Raw genomic sequence first — 20,581 nt, forward strand, 5'->3', positions numbered from 1 at the left:
TTCGGCAATACAATATTCGCAGCAGTGTGCATCATGGATTGCATGATAAACTAAAGGCTTTGTTAATTTGGCTCGTATGTATTTGAGAACTGGAGCCAGTAAGTGCTTATGGGGTGTCACCACACCGGATACATTTGTCCCAAAGACCTGCGACGGAATATGGTTGAACGTTCCCCATCTTATCGCACAGCATGTGGATGGCTCTGTGGCAAAATGATTTGTGCAAGATCAATGTTCTCAGGCCAAATATTGGGCGTGAATGTCGGGTATCATAGTCTCAGGATTACTCTAGCACGTCCTTCCATCTCTGAAAATACAGTAGACACTGAGGAAACCCAGTGTAGGTACTTGTCCGATCAAAAGAATATCTGGTAAAATTCTAAATCCAGTAATTATTTTACAAAGTTGCTATGAAACTTCGATGCCATTTGTAAATTCTTGCGGCCGGCACTTTAGGCTTTCACTCACAGGTGACAACGATTAGGCTTTTGTGAAAGTTTCATTTTGAGAACTCCATCAACAGTCAGGCATCGTTACCACTGCATACTCTACCCATTGCATTTGTCCATTCAAAATATTGCACCAGGCTTAGGGTCCTTTCAAATGACAGTGTCGCATAAACACATACGGAAACAACAAATGCAAGCAGCAACAGCTTTATTTCATTCTTTGCAAAGCCAACATGTTTACTGAATAAGAGGTTCAGTATCTCTGTGACACAGATAAACAGGTACAGGTTCCTAGCACACTGAAAAATTTGCGCGGCTAGTGCTTTTTTTTACAAAGCCACATGGATTTTTTTATTGCAGGCTCTATAGAGTGGCTTGGATATACCTTTACACTTCAATAAGTCAACTGCTACATATTTACGGCTGCTTTGTTGAGAAGATTTAAAGCCACACTGTGAGTGACAAGAACTCGCAGCAAGACCTGTGGCAGGCCTCCTGTAGTAGTTTTTTACCTTCCAAAGCTGGACTGGTCTGTCTGGCTAATGCAGAAAATTGTGAGGGAAAACGTCTTACTTTTTTAAAGGACAACAGCACTGTCCCACTGTCGTGGAAATGATCTAGCAGAAAAAAAGGAAAAGATCTGGAAAAGCAAAAATTACTTAACATGCAGAGCGTCAAAAGCTTTGCAGGGGCTTCAGTATGCAGCCAGAAGAGCGCTGTGGTCAGGCACACAGAGACTTAAAAGCTATTTGAGTAGAGTTCCTTCTAGAGACATATCAGCACTTTTAACATTTCCTATCTTATCAGCTGCCAAAATGAACTCCTAAAGCAACAATACGATATATTTACAGGCCCACTGGAGCAAATAAACAATCCACGCGTACAGATGATTAGGCAAATCAGCAGTAATGACATTTTTTACTGAGGTTGGTTATATGCTGTTATGATGGCCATTAGATTCCGTGTCAGCCGAGTCAAGCCGAGACAGGCCAAGAATGCAGGTCCACAAATGTGCGCTACTCCTGCTCCTCACAGCATGGACACAAGCATGGAGAAGTAGCACTCGCGACAAGTACACCATGGTCACACCCAAACATCACAAAGTGTGGTACACAGTAGGTAGTGCGCCCCATGAAAGAATGCATCCAACCATTGACTACAACTCTCAATCTTCTATAAAGTCCCAGGCATTTGCGGACACGCATATCAACATTAGGGCGCACCGAGAATGTATCTCGCTTTCCACAAAAGCCTTATTTTCATAGCTAATGCCAGTGGACTACATTGCAATGTTCATGTTGACTCATTGACCCTTCATCATATTCTTGTGCACGTGGAGTCACATCTGTGATGGAGAGCCAGTTTCTTATCCTGTAGATGTCCCTCCTCAAATGCCTCTCAAGGTTCTCTGCATACAGAATCAATCTCAATGTGCTACTTAAGGTCCAACCACAAAGAACAAGTTTCCGATGAATTTTCATTGTTGGCACCGTTTAGCCCATGCCAGATCACAGCACCAATGCCTGAAGTGGCTAGAAAAGCGTAAAAGCTGCCCAACAGTGGCCGGTATCGACGAAAAAAATTTGTTGGAAACGTCTTCCTTGTGGTTCGGCCTTTAGAGCAACACACGGTAAAGGGAATAACTTGTGCTACTTAAATATGTGTTTCTTACAATAAGAAGAGAGACATTTAGGAAGACAATCACAATAGTATGCCCAAGCTCTCAATAAGTGTCAAAAAACCCAAATTGAACAAGACCTACCACATGTGCCAGAGCAACATTCAAATTGTCTCACACGTATCCCACAACTGAGAAGCAAGGAAAACTGCACAGGCAACGGGGATACGGTGGCTTCTGGTTGGGTCAATGTGCATTGCTTATGAACATGTGTGTTGACACTGCTTCCTACATACATTTTAAATCAAGGTGGCAGACTTTTGCCACATCACTCAAACGTGACAGTACATTGTATGGGCCAATGTATCTTGACAGAAATGTTGTGTACGCTCTTTTTTCCATGCAGGTGCCCAAAGCCAAACAAAGTTCCCAGAAGCAAATGTGACGAGCATGGTCTTGAGAGGAGAGGGTCCCGAGGTGGGCCAGTCAAAGTGCTTCTTTGGCACAACAAAGTCTGCCCATTGAAGAGTTATCATGTAGGACCAGAGAAGGATGATATCGATAAAGGTTTAAGGGCGGCAAGCATAGAGAAGAAGGAAAGGTGCAGACCCTGTGACTTAGTGCTTGGCAGTATTGTAAGCTTACGTGATGAATGGTAAAATAAAATCCCAATTTTTGTGGTTTGTGGAGCATGCATGGTAAGCATGTTGGTAAAAGCATTCATGCACTCAGTGAAGTCGTTTGTCTGCAGGTGATACGGTGTTGAGTGGCAGTAATCAGATACACAAAGATGTAGTAGTTCTTCAACAATACCTGCCGTAAACTGCCATCTACAATCACTAATCACAATGCGTGGAGCACCGTGACAGAGGATGACAGAGTACAGCAGGAAAGATTACACATCAGCTGCTGTAGCCAAAGCAAGCACCGCTGTCTCAGTATAGCAGTTCAAATAGTCTACACACAAAATAATACAGTGACACGCTGTACTAGACTTGGGGAAGGGACCTAGTAAGTCAATACCAACTTATTCGAAGGGCAAAGTCAGCGGCTTAACTGGCTGCAAGGCGCCCACAGGAGGTGCCGATGGCTGCTTATGGCACTGGCAAATGGCACTACTGGCAACCTGTTCCTTGGCCGTCTTCCAGAGCTTGGGCCAATACAAACACTGGTGCATTCGGTGCAGTGTCCGAGCAAAGCCGATGTGGTCTGACATGATGTCATCGTGCATGGTGCAAAGGAGAGAAGGCCTCAATGTCTGGGGTGCCACGTGGAGAAGTGAAGCGCCTTCAGCAGAATAATTTTTCTTATACAATAAATCGTCAAAAATAATAAAAGGTGAGCCCTGTGCTGACCACCTAGGGTCGTCAAGAATAGTTATAATAGAAGGGTCATGCTGTTGCTCGTGCTTGAAGGCGATGGCATCGGGAAACTCTGCGGAGATGGCAAGAAGGCATTCATCTAGATATAATGTGGTTGAGCGGAAATACGGGTGGGAAGAAATGGTATGGATAGGACCAACACTCACTTATAACTGATGAGTTGTTTTTAGCAGTCCATGATGCGATTGACTTTCATGGAGTAGCGCCTTTTCAAAACACCTCGTTAATAAATGTGGACAAATTTTTAGGGTTGTTGAAGTGTTATTTGTGCTCCACGATTGTAAGCTATGATAACAATACCTATGTGCAAAAGAGGGGCATATGCATTGGCTTTTGTGTTGCACCTGTGCTTTGCAAGATTTTTTTAGCCAAATTGGACCACCAGTTGCAACCAGAACTTGTAGAAAGGCACGTTTTAAAAGTGTATCAATACGTTGATGACTTTCGTGTGTTTTTTAAGTATACCAAGTGACCAAATGCCCCTATCAGAAGCCAATGGCATGTTAGATATTTTTAGTAATACTTCATGTTCCTTGTATTTTACCCTTGAACTTCCCGCCAGTGGCGTGTTGCACTTTTTAGACCTTGCTTTGTATATTAAATGGAACGACCATTTTTGTTGGGAATATTTACCATGTTCCAAGAAAAGCCTACTACATGTACCTTATGACTCCTCACACACTAAGCTCATCAAATGAGGGATTGCTTCATTGAGCCTGAATTCGGCTTTGAGAAAGTCCTATATGCACAAGGTCAAGCACAGCTTCAGTTTGCAGGTGTAACGGCTCAAAAGCTCGGGCATTCCCTTCAGCCTTTTGGTGGCCGTGGGAGGTTCGATTTTAAAGAAGCTCAAAATGGGAACCGCTGCAACCGCACAGGAAAAGCGGAAACCAAAAACGGTCGTGGTGGTGCCGTACATACATGCAGTATTGCACAACATGAAGAAAGTAGGATGCAAGCATGAGGTGGATGTAGCTTTCATAGCCCCCTGTAAGCTCACGAGGTTGTGCTCTCTAATACGTAATCGGAGCAAAAAGAAAAGTGCAAAAAAATGCATGCAAGAAGAGACATGTAAACCCCTTTGTGACTTGCGCCACTAAGGTCGTTTACCAGATTCCGCTCCGCTGCGGTGAAGTTTACATTGGCCAAACGGGTCGATGTATAAACGACCGACTCGGAGAGCACTCAGCGCCTTTAAAGGCTGTTGCGGGTGGTATGCACCTACCTGCACACATAAAAGATTCTGGTTGCACTCCGCTGTTTAGAAATGCCACCATTTTAAAAAAGTCTAACGACAGACTGGCAAGAGAAATTATTGAAGCTGGCCAGATATACGCACAATCTGCCAGATATGTCAGTGCCCCGTCAGTTGCCTTGATAGATAAAGAAATTACGTATCTCCTCGGGTGTTAGCATTTTCTACAATTTTTTGCATGTCACTACGCATGAGCTTGGTATCAGCCTTTTGACTGTGCGTGTGCAGCCCTCCACTCCACACCATTTCTTCTCGCCCGTATTTCCGCTCAACGACACATCATGCACCAACTGGCCCAACAGTCTATGCTTCTGAAATTCATCTAGATCATTGTCCATATCTTGCGTACTTGCTGATGGAAAGCAAGATAAATAGTCAGCATTGGTATAACAGTGACCACTCTTCTATGTGATAGAAAAGTCGTATTCTTCAAGCCGTAATGACCACCAAACTAATCAGCTAGATGGGTCGCATGGTCCAAACAACCAGCAAAGTGAATGGTAGTCTGTCACTATCCTGAAGTGGTGGCCGTACAAGTATGGTCGAAACTTGTGGGTGGAAAATATTACCACGAGGCATTCCAGTTTGGTTATATAGTATAATTCCGCTGTCTTGGTAAGAGTACGGCTTGCCTAGGCGATGACTTGCTGGCGTACGCCATGTACCTGTACGAGTATTGCTCCAATTACCCAGACCACTACCATCAGTGTGAAGCTCAGTAGGGGCCTCAGGATCAAAGTGATGCAAAATTGGAGCTGAGGTGAGCAGAAATTTTAGTTGGGAGAATGCAGACTCGCACTCAGTAGTCCTTGTGGACAGTGTGTCCTTGTGAAGGAGTGACATGAGCGGATGAGCTAGGCATTCAAAGTCCTTGATGAAACGGCCCAAGTACAAACATAGTCTCAGGAAGCTGTGGAGGTCTTTTGACATTTCCAGCTGGTTCATCCTGAATCACTGCAAGCTTTTCGGGGTCTGGGGGAATGCCTTCTTTGTCAACGAGGAAACCAGAAACAAATGTTTGACACTCACTAAAGTGGCACTTTTTGGAGCTTAGAATCAGTCCAGCTCGTCAAATGCAGTCAAGAACAACTTCGAGTTGTTGGTTGTGCTCATGAAATGTCTTGCCATAAATAATGTCGTCCAGGTAATACATGCATATTTCCCATCGTGTTCAAGAATCGTTCAGATGTTGCCGGAGCATTACACAAACTGAAAGGCATTATTTTAATTAAACTTGGAGTCCATCTGGCATTATGGAGGCAGTCTCCTCCTTGTCTGGCGGTTGCATCAGTATCTGCCAGTAGCCTGAGCGCAGGTCGACAGAGGAGAAGTACAAAGCAGAATGTAAACAGTCAATGGCATCATCTGTTATCTATGTGGGAGAAGATACACATCTTTCTCTGTCAATGCAATTAAGCATCTGTAGTCAACACAGAATCGCCATGAATCATCTTCCTTCATGACCAATATAACTGAAGCCGCCCAGAGACTACTGGATGATGCCTTTCTGCAGTATGTCTGTAGCTTGTTCAGCAATCACTTTTCACTCGGCAGGAGAAACGTGGTACGGCTTCTGTTGTATGGACAGCGCTGTTCCAGTATTGATGTGGTGGCGTACAATGGAGCGAGGTGGTGAAGATAGACGCTCTTGTGCAAAGTCGAACACTGACGCATAGCAGGCAAGGAGCTCTTGGAGCACTTGTTGGTAGGAAGAGGGGAGCAATTTGTTAATCATGCTCCTGAATTTGGAAGAGTGGTCACTGAGTGGTAAGCTTGAGTTCGTAGAATTACCAACCGCACAAATGCTGACAACGCCATCTTTCTCAAGGCGTGCTACCTTCAGTCTGGCAGGCAAAATAACTGGCTCAGACATATTAACCGTCCACATGCGAGCACAACCATCTCCGACTTCGACAAGTGACTGAGGGACAAGTACATTCTTTTTTAGTGTTGACATATTCGAGTTCAATTAATCCATGGCAGAAACCAGCGTGGAAGTGCAACGAGGTCACTGGGATGAACATTGCCATCTGCGCAAGCAAAAGTATATTAGCTGACAAGGAAAATACCTCCTGGTGGAATGTTGTCAAGGCGTCAATATTTAGCATAGGTCAACAGGTGATTGGATATTGCTGCTGAGTAAAATTTCATCAGCCCTGCAGTCTAATGTTGCTCCACACTCTTGTAAGAATTAAATATAAAGAATTACGGCATGCGTGCTAGTACAGTAAGTTCAGTTCGAAATGCCTTTCCACCAACGGTTATCACAATGGAACATACTCCCACAGGACGTAACAGTTCACCACCAACTCTGTGAAATGTGGCATTTCCCTCCCAAGCAAACGTCACTTTCAGTCCGAGGTAGTTCTTGAAAGAGAGACACATCAATGACATGGAAGCACCAGTACCTACCAAAGCCACAGTATTTACACCATTGACACAAGCGCACACTTTGTTCTTTAATATGACGACAGACGGAGGCAATTGCAAAGGTGACCATCCCACAACTTCACCACCACTGGCCGCACCAGCCCGTTTTCCAGTGGGGGTGGCGTAGGCAAGCAGAGACGTGGAGATGGTGATTGATTTGTCCGAGTCAGAAGTGGAGTCAGGCTGCAGGCCAGTCAGGCTGAGGAGTCATTCCTTGGTGTGTACGTGTCTTCCCTAGGTAGCTGGCGAAAAGATACAAATGGTTGCCAGGACAGCTTCTTGGATGCGAAGTGGATATGCGGGATCTCACGGAGCACATTGTAGGCAACGGCAGCAATACCTGGCGATGTGTCCCTGAGGCCCGCAGCTGTAGAACACAGGTGTGCTGCGATTTTCATTGAAGTTGGGCACAGATCTCGAATGTGTACTGTAGATGGGAGACCCACACCGAAGTTGCCTGTCACGTCAACATTCAAATCTTGTAGATTGTGGCTTGTTCATGGTATTCTGGCCATAAGTGCTGTAAGTGTGGCAGTCAATGTTAGAAGGTCGTGACGAGGTCGCTGGTGGCTCCATGTAGCGCTCATCAACAGAGCATTGGTGGCACACGTGGTTGGCATCTGCACCTTGAAAATCAGCAAGTTCATCTTTAACAACTCTCTGTACTAAAACAGCAAACCTGTTAGAGGCAGATATCTACACACTTGCTATGGCAGTCATGTTGCCCAGCTGACCAGACTGGAAGAATGTGGCATGTTTTAAGAGCCTCGAACGTACGACAGTCGGACGTGGCATTTAGGTCTTCCTTAGAGATAAAAAAAAAAGTACACATGTTGGGCAATTCCCTTGAGTAGGTGCCCAACCTTGTCCACATCCAACATTTTTGCGTTCAGGATTCCACGAAGCTTCAGGATTTCCTCAATATAAGTAGTACACATCTCTCCTGGTAACTGCGCTCGTAATGAATGTGTCTGCTCAGTCTTTCTTTTTCGAAAGTGAATTACCAAAGCACTTCTTGATCTCTTGGACGAACCTGTACCAAGTTGTGAGCACGCCCTCATTCTTGTTGAACCACATAAGGGCTGTTCCGGCAAGGAAAAGACAATCTTAGAGAGCTGCGCAAATGTGCTCCGTTAATTGTGGTGGCTCACCCTCTGGTAGCGTCTCAACCAGTCTCTGACGTCCCCATTCTCTTTGCCTGAGAATGTGTGTGCTTCTCGATGTTGGCCTTGGAGCTCGTCTGCAATCTCGCTTTCTCTTCCAGAGGTCAGTTCCTGCAGGAGACTGTTTACAGCCGTAGTGGATGTCTTCTCTTCATGTTGTAACATGAACATTCAGAGAAGCCAATAATAAAAAAAGAACATACTTTGCAGTGCCGATAAAAGACCCATGTACAGCATAACTACAAGGAAAGCCTGTTGCAATAAAGCTATGTTCCAATGGAATTTTGTGTTTTGTAAAACAGACAACCAATGAAATCAGCAGTCTAAATGTGACAGTTATTTTTCCTCTGGGCCCATATTCTGCAACGCTTCGGTTTTCGAATTCAGTTTGGCGTTGGGGTCATGTTTGGGTGGTTCCCTGACATAATGAAAACAAGAGGAAGCACAGAGGCCAATCGGCGCGCAGGTATTTTCAGGATGAGAACGTTGCAAATTAAAGGAAAATATAGCAAATTATGAATGTTTCTTGAGAAAGAAAAAATAATACATTCATGTTATTGATGAGGTTTATGTTTTTCATTATGAAATGTGTGTGTCACATACTGGCGGTGAGTGATTTGGCATATTTTGATTACTGCGGTTGACCTATTTATGCCGCATGGTGGGACATTGTGCGGTGGCTTGCCACTTTCAAGGAACCTTTGCTTGACCACCACCTTTTCGTACGTCGTCCTTGGAAACTGCACCAACTCCTTTTCTTGAAGCCATGATTTTTATGGCTTCAGCAAAAAAAAAAAGGCTGACTGACGGCTGGAACAGGGCGAAAGTTTGCATGTTGGCCACGCACTGTTGGAAACTTCCAGTCGCAAAAAAGTGCAATATGCGCAGCATTCTGGCCGCAGTATCAATGCCGCTAGTGCGTTGCGGTCCCAAACCAACCCCAAGCTCCTCGCACAGGCAGTGAACTGTCCCTTTTGAGAGCCTCAATTGCCTCCTGAATTCTTCGTCTCCCATATGAAACGTGCCTTGTTGATGTCAAGGTCGTCATTGTCTCTCACGGACGCTCGCTAAAAGCACCAACCCAGGCGCCACAAAGATCACCATCTATGCCATTTTGCTTGGAACAACGACCTCACCAGAGCACACGGCACGCACAGGCTCTGCAAACGGCGCTTCGGATCACACCGAAGCACCTTGCGTCACTTTGCTTCATAGCAGACGACAAATTCGGTTTTCGCATGATTGATAAGTGCGTGACATCACCATAATATGTGTGCGTGCCCCGAGGCGACGGCGTCCCCCAGGTGGCGACCAATTGCTGCTCACAAAGCGAATTTTTCGGAAACAGGAGCACTACAGAATATGGGCCCTGGCCAGCAGAACAGCCTTCCCTATAGCACTGAAGCCTCAACACTTGTAGCACATACAAGAAATGCAGTGAATTGAAGGAACTGCCAAAGTTGAAATTCAAGCTATTTCTAGTTGCAGCCATTCACTGATAACACCATCACAACACACTACAGTAGTTTTCAGTGGAACCCTTATGCCGCAGTGTTCCCAAATTGCATGTTGTGCAGAGGATTCACATTGATGAAGACAAAAAGACTTTGTCACAATTAGGGCCTATTAAACTATTCATTTAGTTTTATAATAGTCCTGCATACCACTATACAAGGTTCAATATGACTGCAGTAAGCATCTGGCGCAGTCTGGAGTGATTTACTATAAAGTGGATCTGTGTACCACAGAATTAGCAACAGTATAGTGTCCCAGAAAAGGAATATTACAGACAAGTATATTAAGTGGGTGACGGTTGCATTTCGGGGCAGGGTGGGAGGGGCTAAGGTTCCATTATTCTCTGTTAAGTTTCCCATGCTTGGTGCATAATAATACAATTATTACCTTGAGCAGGCCCTTGGTTTCCCTGAAGGCGTGTACCATCCTGGACTCATCACCTGAGGCAGGCGCTCAAAGGATATGCGCCTTTGTTCATAGGCAGGTCGCCAGCCGGAAAAACTGGGAGCGGGGAGTGCTGAAGCCCACTCAGCAAGCTAAGGCTTCCCACCTGCTGTAAGTTCAGGCAGCTAGGTGTATGTTTGGCTTCAAGGTGTTGACACTTGAGCAATATCGTCACAGTTATAGTAAGAATATACAAATTTGTTAGATAAAGGGCCTAGTAACACTCATTCTCAAAGATCTTTTTACTGTGAAATGTGCACGAGGGTTTTGGAAGGAATCACATTTCCATAGCCTTAGCATAGACCACAAGCCCAGTCGAAATATCTGCATCAATCCCATACTGTTAGATCACATTTGAGTGGACCGCCATGACTACAGTATGCTGCATGAATACTGCAAGACCTGAATGCACTCCATAGAAATGGATATAAGGACTGTGCACAACATCGATTTCAAAGCAGAGCGCCTCCAGATGTCAAGAAAAAAGCCCAAAATCATGTCGTTACAAGTGCACGCTGCAAATGGATGTTTCACTTCATTGCCACATTATTCGGAAAGTGAATGCATAATGCACATCCGCACTGTTGTGCTGGACACTGCAGAGCATGCTAGAAGATAATGAAGAGAAAGTCGTGCAAAAAGATGGGTCCATCTTGTGAACCGATGCAACTGCTAGAAAGTATCAGCTCTAAGCAGGCTCCAAATGATAAAGACAGAAAGGTCAACTTTTAATACTCATGGTGCATGTTTCTTTGCCAAAATGGTTGTTCTCAACATAACAAGCCACTCCAAAGTTACATTGTGGCAACCCCCTGACAACATGTGCTAATGCAAAATACGTTGAAAATTGGCACTAAGACACAAGTGTGATTTTGCATTTCAGCCAGAGAATTTATATTTCACAAACACATGACAACATCTATTACAGAAAGAAATCACACCAGCATTGCAAGGGTACTGTTACAAACAACACAGGGTAGCATTTACCTAGCTGTCCAGCCTTTCACATTTCACACAGCAGAATTACACTTGCTGGAGTGTGCTTTGTGTGTGTCCATCAAGAATACTGCCATGGTTGCCCTCATCAAGAATGTGCAAGCTATTTGAGGATTTCCCCAAAGTTGTGCACCAGATGAAAACGTCCTGCACTAAAACAGAGGTACACAAGCTCATAGCATGTAATGTGCACAAAGTCTAACATTTCTTTCACTAAAATGTCATTAAAATATTAATAAAGGCACAGTTATTAAGAAGTTGACCTTACCTCATGCCCAGCACATCATACATTAATTTTACAAGTGTGACTCACTGCGAGCACTTCCTTCTGTTATATTGCAAATGTGTGTAAGAATCCTTTTCTCTCAAACTAGTTTCTAGTTTACGCATACACATGCATCAGCATGAAGTGTCAATTAGGAATAAAGCGAGTGGGCACTTTCCTACTCGTTGCTTGGCCTGCCCGGGTAAGCCGATCCTGAAAGAAGTTAAGACATTGTGCCAGTGCCGAGATAGCCGGGCATGAGAGTTACGCGAGGCATATCATATAAGAAAGAAGGGAGATGATGGTGTCGGTGACACCTCAGTTTATCTGTACAACAATGAGATGAGGTTGTGTGTTGCTTGAATAGAAAGTTTTTGGGTGGTTATGCTTTATCTGCGCACGCGCAGTGGTATATTTCTGGGATGTACTTATATGTGGTCTTTGTGGAATAAAGATTAGTTGCAAGTCTGCGCCTGTCCTTGTGTGCTCTCTCTTTGTGGTCTTTTGTTTGCACATTTAAAATATTGTTTGCTAATATGCACCAACTAGCCCAACAGGAAGTTCTTCTCAGCTAGTTTCTAACAGTGCAGTGAAAAGATGGGTTTCAAGAATATCTGTCTACAGCTGTAAAGACACATTGAAGGCACTGGCAGAAATCTCTGGAGGGAATCATCATTTATGATGGCCAATAAGAAACAGACAAAAGGAATGGCACTCACAAAATGATGAAACATAAATACTGAAACTCTTCCATGGTCCACTGCATAGCCAGACAGAAATTGCATGAAACTGCCCTCTCTCAAACACACCATGCATACCTCTACCTGCTGCTGGCAGCCATGGGTCGTGAATGCCCTCTTTTATTCCTCTTTATGTCGCCAAGGCACTCAGCCGTGCTCCCTAAAGCACCTCTCCTTCTCCTCAGTCACTCTCTATCAAGCTCATCTTAAGTACTGCCTCTGGCCTCTGGCCCCACCAGCGAAATTTTGCAACAGGATGAAATAAAATGTAGCTCATCGCACCAGAAACTATTATTCCAGACTGAAAAATATGCAATTAAAGGCAGCACTATGTCCCAACATAAACAAAGAAGTATGTAAACTGTAGTTGTTGCAAAAAAGAAAAATCTGAAATTTATGGAGACCCAAGCACATAATGTAATGAGTGCACTATGGTGTTGCCAATTTCAGACTATACTTCTTAATTACTGCCTTAGGCTGCGAGTAATTCAGCTTTGTCATGGCAACTGTAATCCATATTCTTCCATTCATGGGGTTTACATGCGTAAAGTATGTACAGCCAAACTCTATTGCAGCAAACCTACTACAGGCTGAATATTTTACAAACAAAAAAGGTAATCGTCCAAAGCAAAACCTTAAACAGTTTTGTTACGAATTCATTAGACCCACATTAGCTAAACTTTATATAATCATGCTATTTGATCTGCATTTCTATATAGGCTTCAATTATGCCAGAGTGAATAATATGTAATCAAAGACAAGATTATGTCCCAATATTGAATGCACTATACTCTTTTTCTGCATGTTTCTACAGAGCCTCAACACTAAATATATGTACATAAAGATAGTAAAAGCTTGTCTGCAAGGTTGTCCACAGGCTTTGTCAACATGTGAAACTTAAATATGCTAAATCAGTTTAGACTGGTAAAAAAAATTCTTTAAAAACCTTCTTTTCATTAATTTGGTGGGAAAATGTTTATAATTACTGAAGAAAATGAGAGACACCTCCCTTTTATGAATTCTGAGCAAAAACATAATGAAAGCGATAATGGCAAGCAGGTTTCCCTTACTCATGACAAACTGCAAATTGATAACACCTACTACATGTGAGATGATGCATCGAGTACACACGCGCCAGCACCTATTAGCACAGGTGATAGTTCTGAAAGATAGCGGTTGCAGGACCAAGCACAAGAACTATGCCTGTTGGCTCTAAATGCCAGAAGTATTAAGAATAAAACTAACGCCCTTGAACTACTACTCGTTTCCTATGACCCGCACATTCTTGTTCTTTCAGAAACCTGGTTACATGATCAAATAAGTAATGATGAAATTATTCCCCCTGGCTATCATGTTTTTACAAGGGATCGTGGTTCAAGGGGCGGGAGTGTCGCAGTTATTGTGAAGTCCTTTGTCCAGGTCACTGTCCTTGACAAAATTCCAGATCACGAAAGCCTGTTTTTAAATGTGTCATGTTGGGCTTGACCTTCTTATTATGTGCGGTTTATCGCGCTCCTGATTCTCAATTAAAATTTCTGGAAAGCTTATATGATCACTGCTTAACCAAGCTTGAAAACAATGTGATTATGACGGGGGATTTCAATCTACCAGGCTTTAACTGGAGGAGTTTAGCTCACGAGAGCTGTGCTTCTGGTGACTGAATTGTGGACCCCATGTTAGCTTTACACCTTAAGCAAATTGTGCGTGACTGTAGCCATAAAAATGCTCTTAGATTTGTTCTTTGTCGGTGAATTGTTCTCTAACGGTGAACTCAGAGTTGAGCCTCATGTTTCTGATCACCATTTGCTTTTTTTTTTTCTTGTCCTACTGATCGCATTGAGAGTACTCGAAATTTTTCTGTTGCCTACGTCCAGGATTTTGACCGCGCTGACGACGCTTCTATTATTGATTATTTGGATGATGTACTGCTGCGTACTAATGAGGGTGATGTACACAGTTTATGGGAATGCCTCAAGGAAGGCACCTTATTTTCTATCACAAATTTTGTACCTCGACGAAGAGTGAGAAATAAGTGTCGAAACCCTCGGGTGAGTCGCGATATTATTCATTTGAAGCGGAGACTTCAACGTCTTAGGCGACATCATTCTATATCTTCTTAGCATTTGCAGAATTTAAAACAAGAATCAGCACAGAAACTGTCCACTTCAAAATCAGACTATTTTAAGGTTACTCTTCCATCATTCATAAAAACAGATCCCAGCAAATTTTGGAGTTACCTTGGTCATCAAAATGAGGTCATAAAAGAGAAATTAAAAGTGATAATAGGAACCTTGTTACCGATGAGAAGGAAATAGCTCAGCTCTTTAATGGATACTTTCAAACTGTTTTTGGGGGCCTTTCAGATATGGTATTTGATGCACCGAAACGATCCATCGATCCTAGCGAGGTTCCTGTCATTACCACAGAAGGGGTTTTGTCTTTGCTTCGTAAAATAAACATTCAGAAAGGTCATGGTCTTGACGGCATTCCAAGTGCTCTTTTAAAGCATTATCCGGACCAGATCTCGGAGCATCTTGCTAAAATTTTCACTTTTCTCTACAAACCGGTGAGTTGCCTAAGGATTGGAGGAAGGCTTGTGTTGTACAAATCCATAAAAAAGGGGATCAGTTACTCGTGACTAATTACCGACCGGTATCAATTATTTCTACATCCTGCTAACTCCTAGAGCACAGCATGGCCCGCTTTATAAATTACCTTTTAAAGGAAAAGAACATCCTACCACCTTTTCAACATGGATTCAGGAAGGGCATGTCAACCACTACTCAACTAGTTACGACGGTTCATGACTTTCTCAGCGTACTGGGTAACTCTGGACAGATCGATGTTCTTTTTCTGGATATGGCGAAAGCTTTTGACAAGGTACCACATTCAAAGCTTCTTTATAAATTGCAGTTGATTGGTCTTCCACTGTATCTTGTAGAATGAGTCGGAGCATACTTAAATAGTAGAACGCAGTCTGTTGATGTGAATGGCACCCTTTCTGAATCGCTTGCAGTTACTTCCGGTGTTCCTCAAGGTAGTGTGTTAGGACCTTTGCTGTTTTTAATATATGTAAATTATTTAATAAATGTCATTCCATGGTCAGTGTCAATAAGAATGTTTGCAGATGACTGCGTTGCATATAAAGAAATAGCATAAATAGCAGACCATCAATTGCTTCAACAATCTTTGCTCAAAATATGTCTCTGGTGTGAAGAATGGAATATGGGCTTAAACATTGTAAGATTGTGCTTCTCTGAGTTACGCGAAGAAGAAATGTTAGCCGTTACCAGTATTGCCTCCACAACGGTCACATTAGCGAGGTCTCACAATATAAGTATCTAGGATAACTTCACAACCGATTAACCTGGGGCACTCATATCTCCGAGATCTTTTCAACTGCATTCTCGAAGCTCTGTTTTTTGAGACGAAAATTAAAGCATACTCCTAGTCATATTAAGCTCTTCGCTTATAAAACTTTCATCAGGTCCAAACTTGAATACTCCGCCGTAATTTGGGACCCGCACAAGGAAGACATCTATCAATTAGAGCTTGTTCAGAGAAAGGCAGCACTTTTCATTTTTCATAAATACAGAGGGTCAGACTCCCCAACACAGCTTATGAAGGACAATAATATCCCATTGCTTAATACACGTACAAAACTGAACCACATTTTTTCCCTTCATAAAATTTTGGCAGGGAAAGCTTAGCATTGCTCCCCCTTCATTCCTCAGGCACTCCACTACTCGAAGGACCCGCCATAATAGGGAACATTCATTACAGCCTATTTTTGCGAAAACAAACTCATTTAAGCACAGTTTCTTCCCTCAAACAGTAGCTGATTGGAACACGCGTCCTGAATCGGTTTTTCGCTCCCCTGAAGTGGAACAGGCCCTTCAAACTTTGTCTCTTCAGTAGAAAGGAAACAACTTTCTTATGACGAATTTCAATATTCATTACTTTTCGTTTCTGCTCTGTCATCTTTTAATTATTTATTCTGTTGTATGTCGCATGCAATGTAACTTTCTTTTCTTTTTTTGCATGTACGTGCTGTTATTATTTGTGCTTTCATGGCCCTCCTGCTTGGGCCAATCTGGCGTGCAATATTGTGAAATAAATAAATAAATAAAAAATAAATAATACTTCATTGTCACTACATCAGTTGGACATCATGAATTCTACATTATTTTCTCGCGTTCTGACTGTTTTGGAGCAGGAAGTGTTCTCAAAAAATTTATGTGGAGTCCTTGCCTTCTATGAAATGAAATATGGTCTTTCTCTACAAAAAAGCACACAAGTAGACATCATTGCAATTGATTACATAATGTGAGAGCTTCACGATGATAGCACCACTTTTCTTCCATATTTTAATATTTTCTGGGTTACGAAGCTACCTCCTGCAATTAAGAGAGGCTAGATTGATATTTCAGAAGTGTTGTCCAATAACGCAGCTTCTGCAAGCTAAGTTTTGATTATTAGACTTTATGAATAACTTCTTTTCATTTGCTTTTTGCCATAGAAGCCCCATTAATTTGTTGATATAAGCAAGAGGTTCAATTTAACTCACAATGTTATTTAAATAACATGGTCATAAACTCTACAATTGTACAAGGGACATATTCAAAAGGTTCATGCAAATTAGAAAGTAGAACAATAAACTAATCAAGTCTGATATTACCAATCAAGTGTGTTTAAGCCAGGCTCATTACTCGTATAAATCTGTACATAAGAGAATATCACTAATGGAGGAGTACACCCACACAAAACAGCAGATACACATACATGAGCGGGTACTTGCAAGCAGCTTCAGACGGGAGAACCAGGAAAGATTACGCAGTGATGATTTCAGCAGCTACAGGTTCCTGCTTGTTTCCACGAACACGAACCACACCTCCTGCCATCTTGGATCCATAGTTGCCTGCCCAAAATTGAGTGTCACAACCATAGTGCTGGAACTTAACAAAGCGCACCCCTGATGGGTAGTCGCGAAACACATGTGTGACCTGCAAATAAACAAAGTAAATTAATAAGCAAAGAGAAGGATCCCTGCGACTGGTTATAAGTTGAAGTTAAAAAAAAATGCAATGCTTTTAACAATGTTTTTCATAGTAACTATATTTGTTACAACCACTTTGGCAGTACAATGTGTTAAAATAAAGTGTGGGACATAATCAACATTATACATCTAATCTTAACAAGGTGATGAGCCAGGCACATTTCTATTTGCATGAGCTTCAATTAAAATTATTCAATATGTGTAGAAACTACAAACTGATAATGTCTGTGTCATTTAAAATTTTCACATTAGTCGCTCAATGCAGTACATCCCTTTCATAGGCCACATCTGTCCATGAAACACCTCTGACGCATTTCTTGCTTCTTCAATATTGCCACGTAGCCTGCATTCAAGGACCACACAGATCACTTTGGACACTGGAAGCGTTGCAACAAAGCGAAACGCCACCAGTGTCCGCCACGACACGCGGAGTGCGCCTGCCTGCCAGCCTGCGTGTGCACGAGCTCCCACCGAACTGCTGTCCCACAAATGGGACACGACCGCACGTGGTTTCATCAAGAGAGGCCTGCAAACGGTGTTCAAGGCCAGTGGCTCATGGCAGAGGATGTTTTTCATCTGCCTTCGCTGCGCAGGCGACAGAGTGATCATCTTTAGCTCTGGGCACAAGTTCGCCCCTTAATAAGTAGTTAATTTTTATAAACCTGTGTTGACTAATGTCGCTACAATATCATTAAAAAAATTAATGAAAGTAGCATACCAAGTATAATGTTTTAAATTCTTCTGCAAGTTTCATTTTGCACTATGAATTAACGAATTAACATTAAGAATATTTTTGGTACAGGAACACATTTCGTGTGCAGTGTGTTTTGAAAACACCCAGGCGCTGTGTCAAACACGCAGAACAAGAGTAGTGCACCACACGAGTACATACTCAAGCTTTTAGAAGCACTTTTTTTCCTAACCAGCTTCACAGGTATAGTATTTGCATTTTCAACACAGGCCTAAAAAATATTTATTAACCACATTGTTATTTCTTTTTTTCTTTCTGGCTTGCTCTAGAACTACTAGTACGTGCAGGGAGAGCCCCCAAAGCTAGTTTCAGACCATTTGCTATCCAAAGGTAAAACTTGCAGGTTTGTTATGTCAACCTGAAATAGGTGCCCAGCATAAAAGAATGCCAATGTAAGTGCATGTTTTCTATGCCCAAGTCATTTGACTTGAAACGCAAAGCACCATGCATCTGTAAAGCCATTTGGTATTGCAGAGATGACAACTGCGACTGGTGCACCTCATGGGATGTAGCCATGCGAGTTTCAGAGCCTCATTAGCACTATTCATACGCTGACACTTGTAACACAGCTAAGATATTTGCCCACCCTTAGCGGAAACGTCCTGTATTAGGATAGTAGTGAAGACAAATGCCGCAGTTTCCGCAGCATGCCCGCCATGTGTTTCTATGTCACTGGCAGCTACGCGCACCCATCTCTGTTTCTGTCCAGACTCGCCGATATTAACGTTATTATTCATAACTGATACAGAAGAAACTGTTTCAATGCACACAATGTACTCATAATAACAAAAATCGCATTCAGCACGTTCGGCTTGCTCCGCCGGCCACCATATTCGGCAGCCGCCTGCTTGTCATAGAGTTTCATACAATAATTATTGTATGAAACTCTATGCTGCTTGTTGACCTGGCAAACGCGGGATGAAAAAAATATATATACTTTCGCGGGAAATTTAACCAGCATAATGACCATACCCCTGAATTTGCGTCAATTTTTTTAACAAGAAAGTGTGATAATTATGCAAGTAAATATGGTACATGAGCAGCCTGATAGGCCTACATGGTCCAGCCACCTGGTGGCACAGAGCTTCACCAGCCAAACGGGGAGATAATATAGGTGGTGTGCGAAAGGCCACCTTTCTGACATGTTTCCGACTCCCGAAATCGCTTCTGGCACGTTCAACTAGCAAAAGCATAGCCTTTAATATTCGCTTTTTAAATCCAGAGGGCGCCACCCTATAGGACGTAGATTTGGACACCACCTACTGCTGTAAGCAAGTGTAAAATATTTTAAACACTTAAAAAGACGTGTTTATGGTTATACTCCTGACAAAAATTTACGCCAGCAGCTAAGTAGAATACACATGGTTACTGTTATATTCGTGTTTGGTTGAGCTCTGTGCCACCAGGTGGCCGCTCCATGCAGGCCGTTCACGTCTGCACCTCCGCTCATCCCATGAAATGCCCAGTCCATTTGCACTTGCGTTTATCCGAATAGCAGACATGTTAAGCTCTATTGTGGTAGTAATACCACAATAGAGTTGTATACAGTTGCCGACCGTTTATTCGGACCTCGCGGGGACTGCGGAAATGTCCGAATAAACAGGTGTCCGAAAAAGCAGATTGAGAAAAAAAATGAAATCTTATTTCCACGCACTTATTCGGGCTCGGCAGTAGGCTTGAAATCGTGAGTGCGCCATTGCACGCTATGCCGTTTACGCGCAATCAGATAAGCCTGAATCTCGGAGAGGGTCGAACGGTCACTATAGGCGGCTGAAAGCACAGTCACTGCTTGTGCACGCTCCGCCTGCGACGGCAGCGTAGCACATGGTGCGTCATCTTCCGACTCGGAGTCGTCGTCCGGCGGTGCAGCAGAAACCTGATGAATGATCTCGCCGTCGTCGAGTTCTGCGCATGTCAGTACAGCAGTGTCAGCACCTGTGAAACTGTCAAATGAGACGGTGTCCGGAGTCGCAATGCAACCACTGCGCAGGTCTCGGCAGAACATTTTCCGCGTCAGTAGGGAGCACATCGGAAGGCGACAAATCTTAGGCCTCCCAGCACCCGCTTGCCGGCATTCCCCAGCGCACTCTGCGCTGGCACTGTCGGCGCCATTAGACACTTGACGCGATGTTTCCGTACGCCGCGTTGGATCACCGAAATCTCGACACAGCACACAAAGCAAACACGACCGTGCCGACACCAGTCGCACAAACGAAAAACGTGGCCTGCTCGCAGCGTCGTGCGCGAAAGAAACAAATCAGCTGCTGGATTGTCTTGACATGGCTTACTAAGCTGAAACCGGAACTGCTGTACGGCCACTCTATCGAACCAGGCAGAAACGATGGTGATGAGCGGGGATATTCAGTAGCGCCACTTCGTGGGGCAGCAAGGAGGCTCCGTTCAAAACAAAAATGGCGTTCAGCAAGTCGAACTATGCGCCGGTCAGAGTCGGTGCATGATGCCCTCGATCGAGTTGGCTCAAGAAGTGTCCGAAAACTCAGACGAGAGGTTGTAAGG

At 43.4% G+C, this 20,581-nt stretch overlaps 1 protein-coding gene across 4 annotated transcripts in view; it reads right to left on the reverse strand.

Annotated features, from left to right (window-relative positions):
• Positions 1-640: 640 nt before the first annotated feature.
• The window catches only part of LOC126526374 (F-box only protein 6-like), a 33,349-nt gene continuing 13,408 nt past the window's right edge, over positions 641-20,581 (reverse strand). Inside the window, exons 5-7 of one of the 4 annotated variants that reach the window (XR_011895979.1) lie at positions 17,040-17,260; positions 10,200-10,365; positions 641-3,501 (exon numbers count right to left, since the gene is read on the reverse strand). Coding sequence is in view for 2 of the 4 variants with exons in the window: in XM_072289669.1 (XP_072145770.1) it covers positions 17,087-17,260 (174 nt within the window). In the remaining 2 variants the exon portion in view is untranslated. Of the gene's footprint in view, positions 8,409-10,199; positions 10,366-10,954; positions 17,261-20,581 lie in introns of those variants that run through there. The other 3 variants (XR_011895978.1, XM_072289669.1, XM_072289668.1) reach the window with 3 other exon arrangements.

This window comes from Dermacentor andersoni, chromosome 8, assembly GCF_023375885.2.
Source record: "Dermacentor andersoni chromosome 8, qqDerAnde1_hic_scaffold, whole genome shotgun sequence".
Taxonomy (NCBI): Eukaryota; Metazoa; Arthropoda; class Arachnida; order Ixodida; family Ixodidae; genus Dermacentor; species Dermacentor andersoni.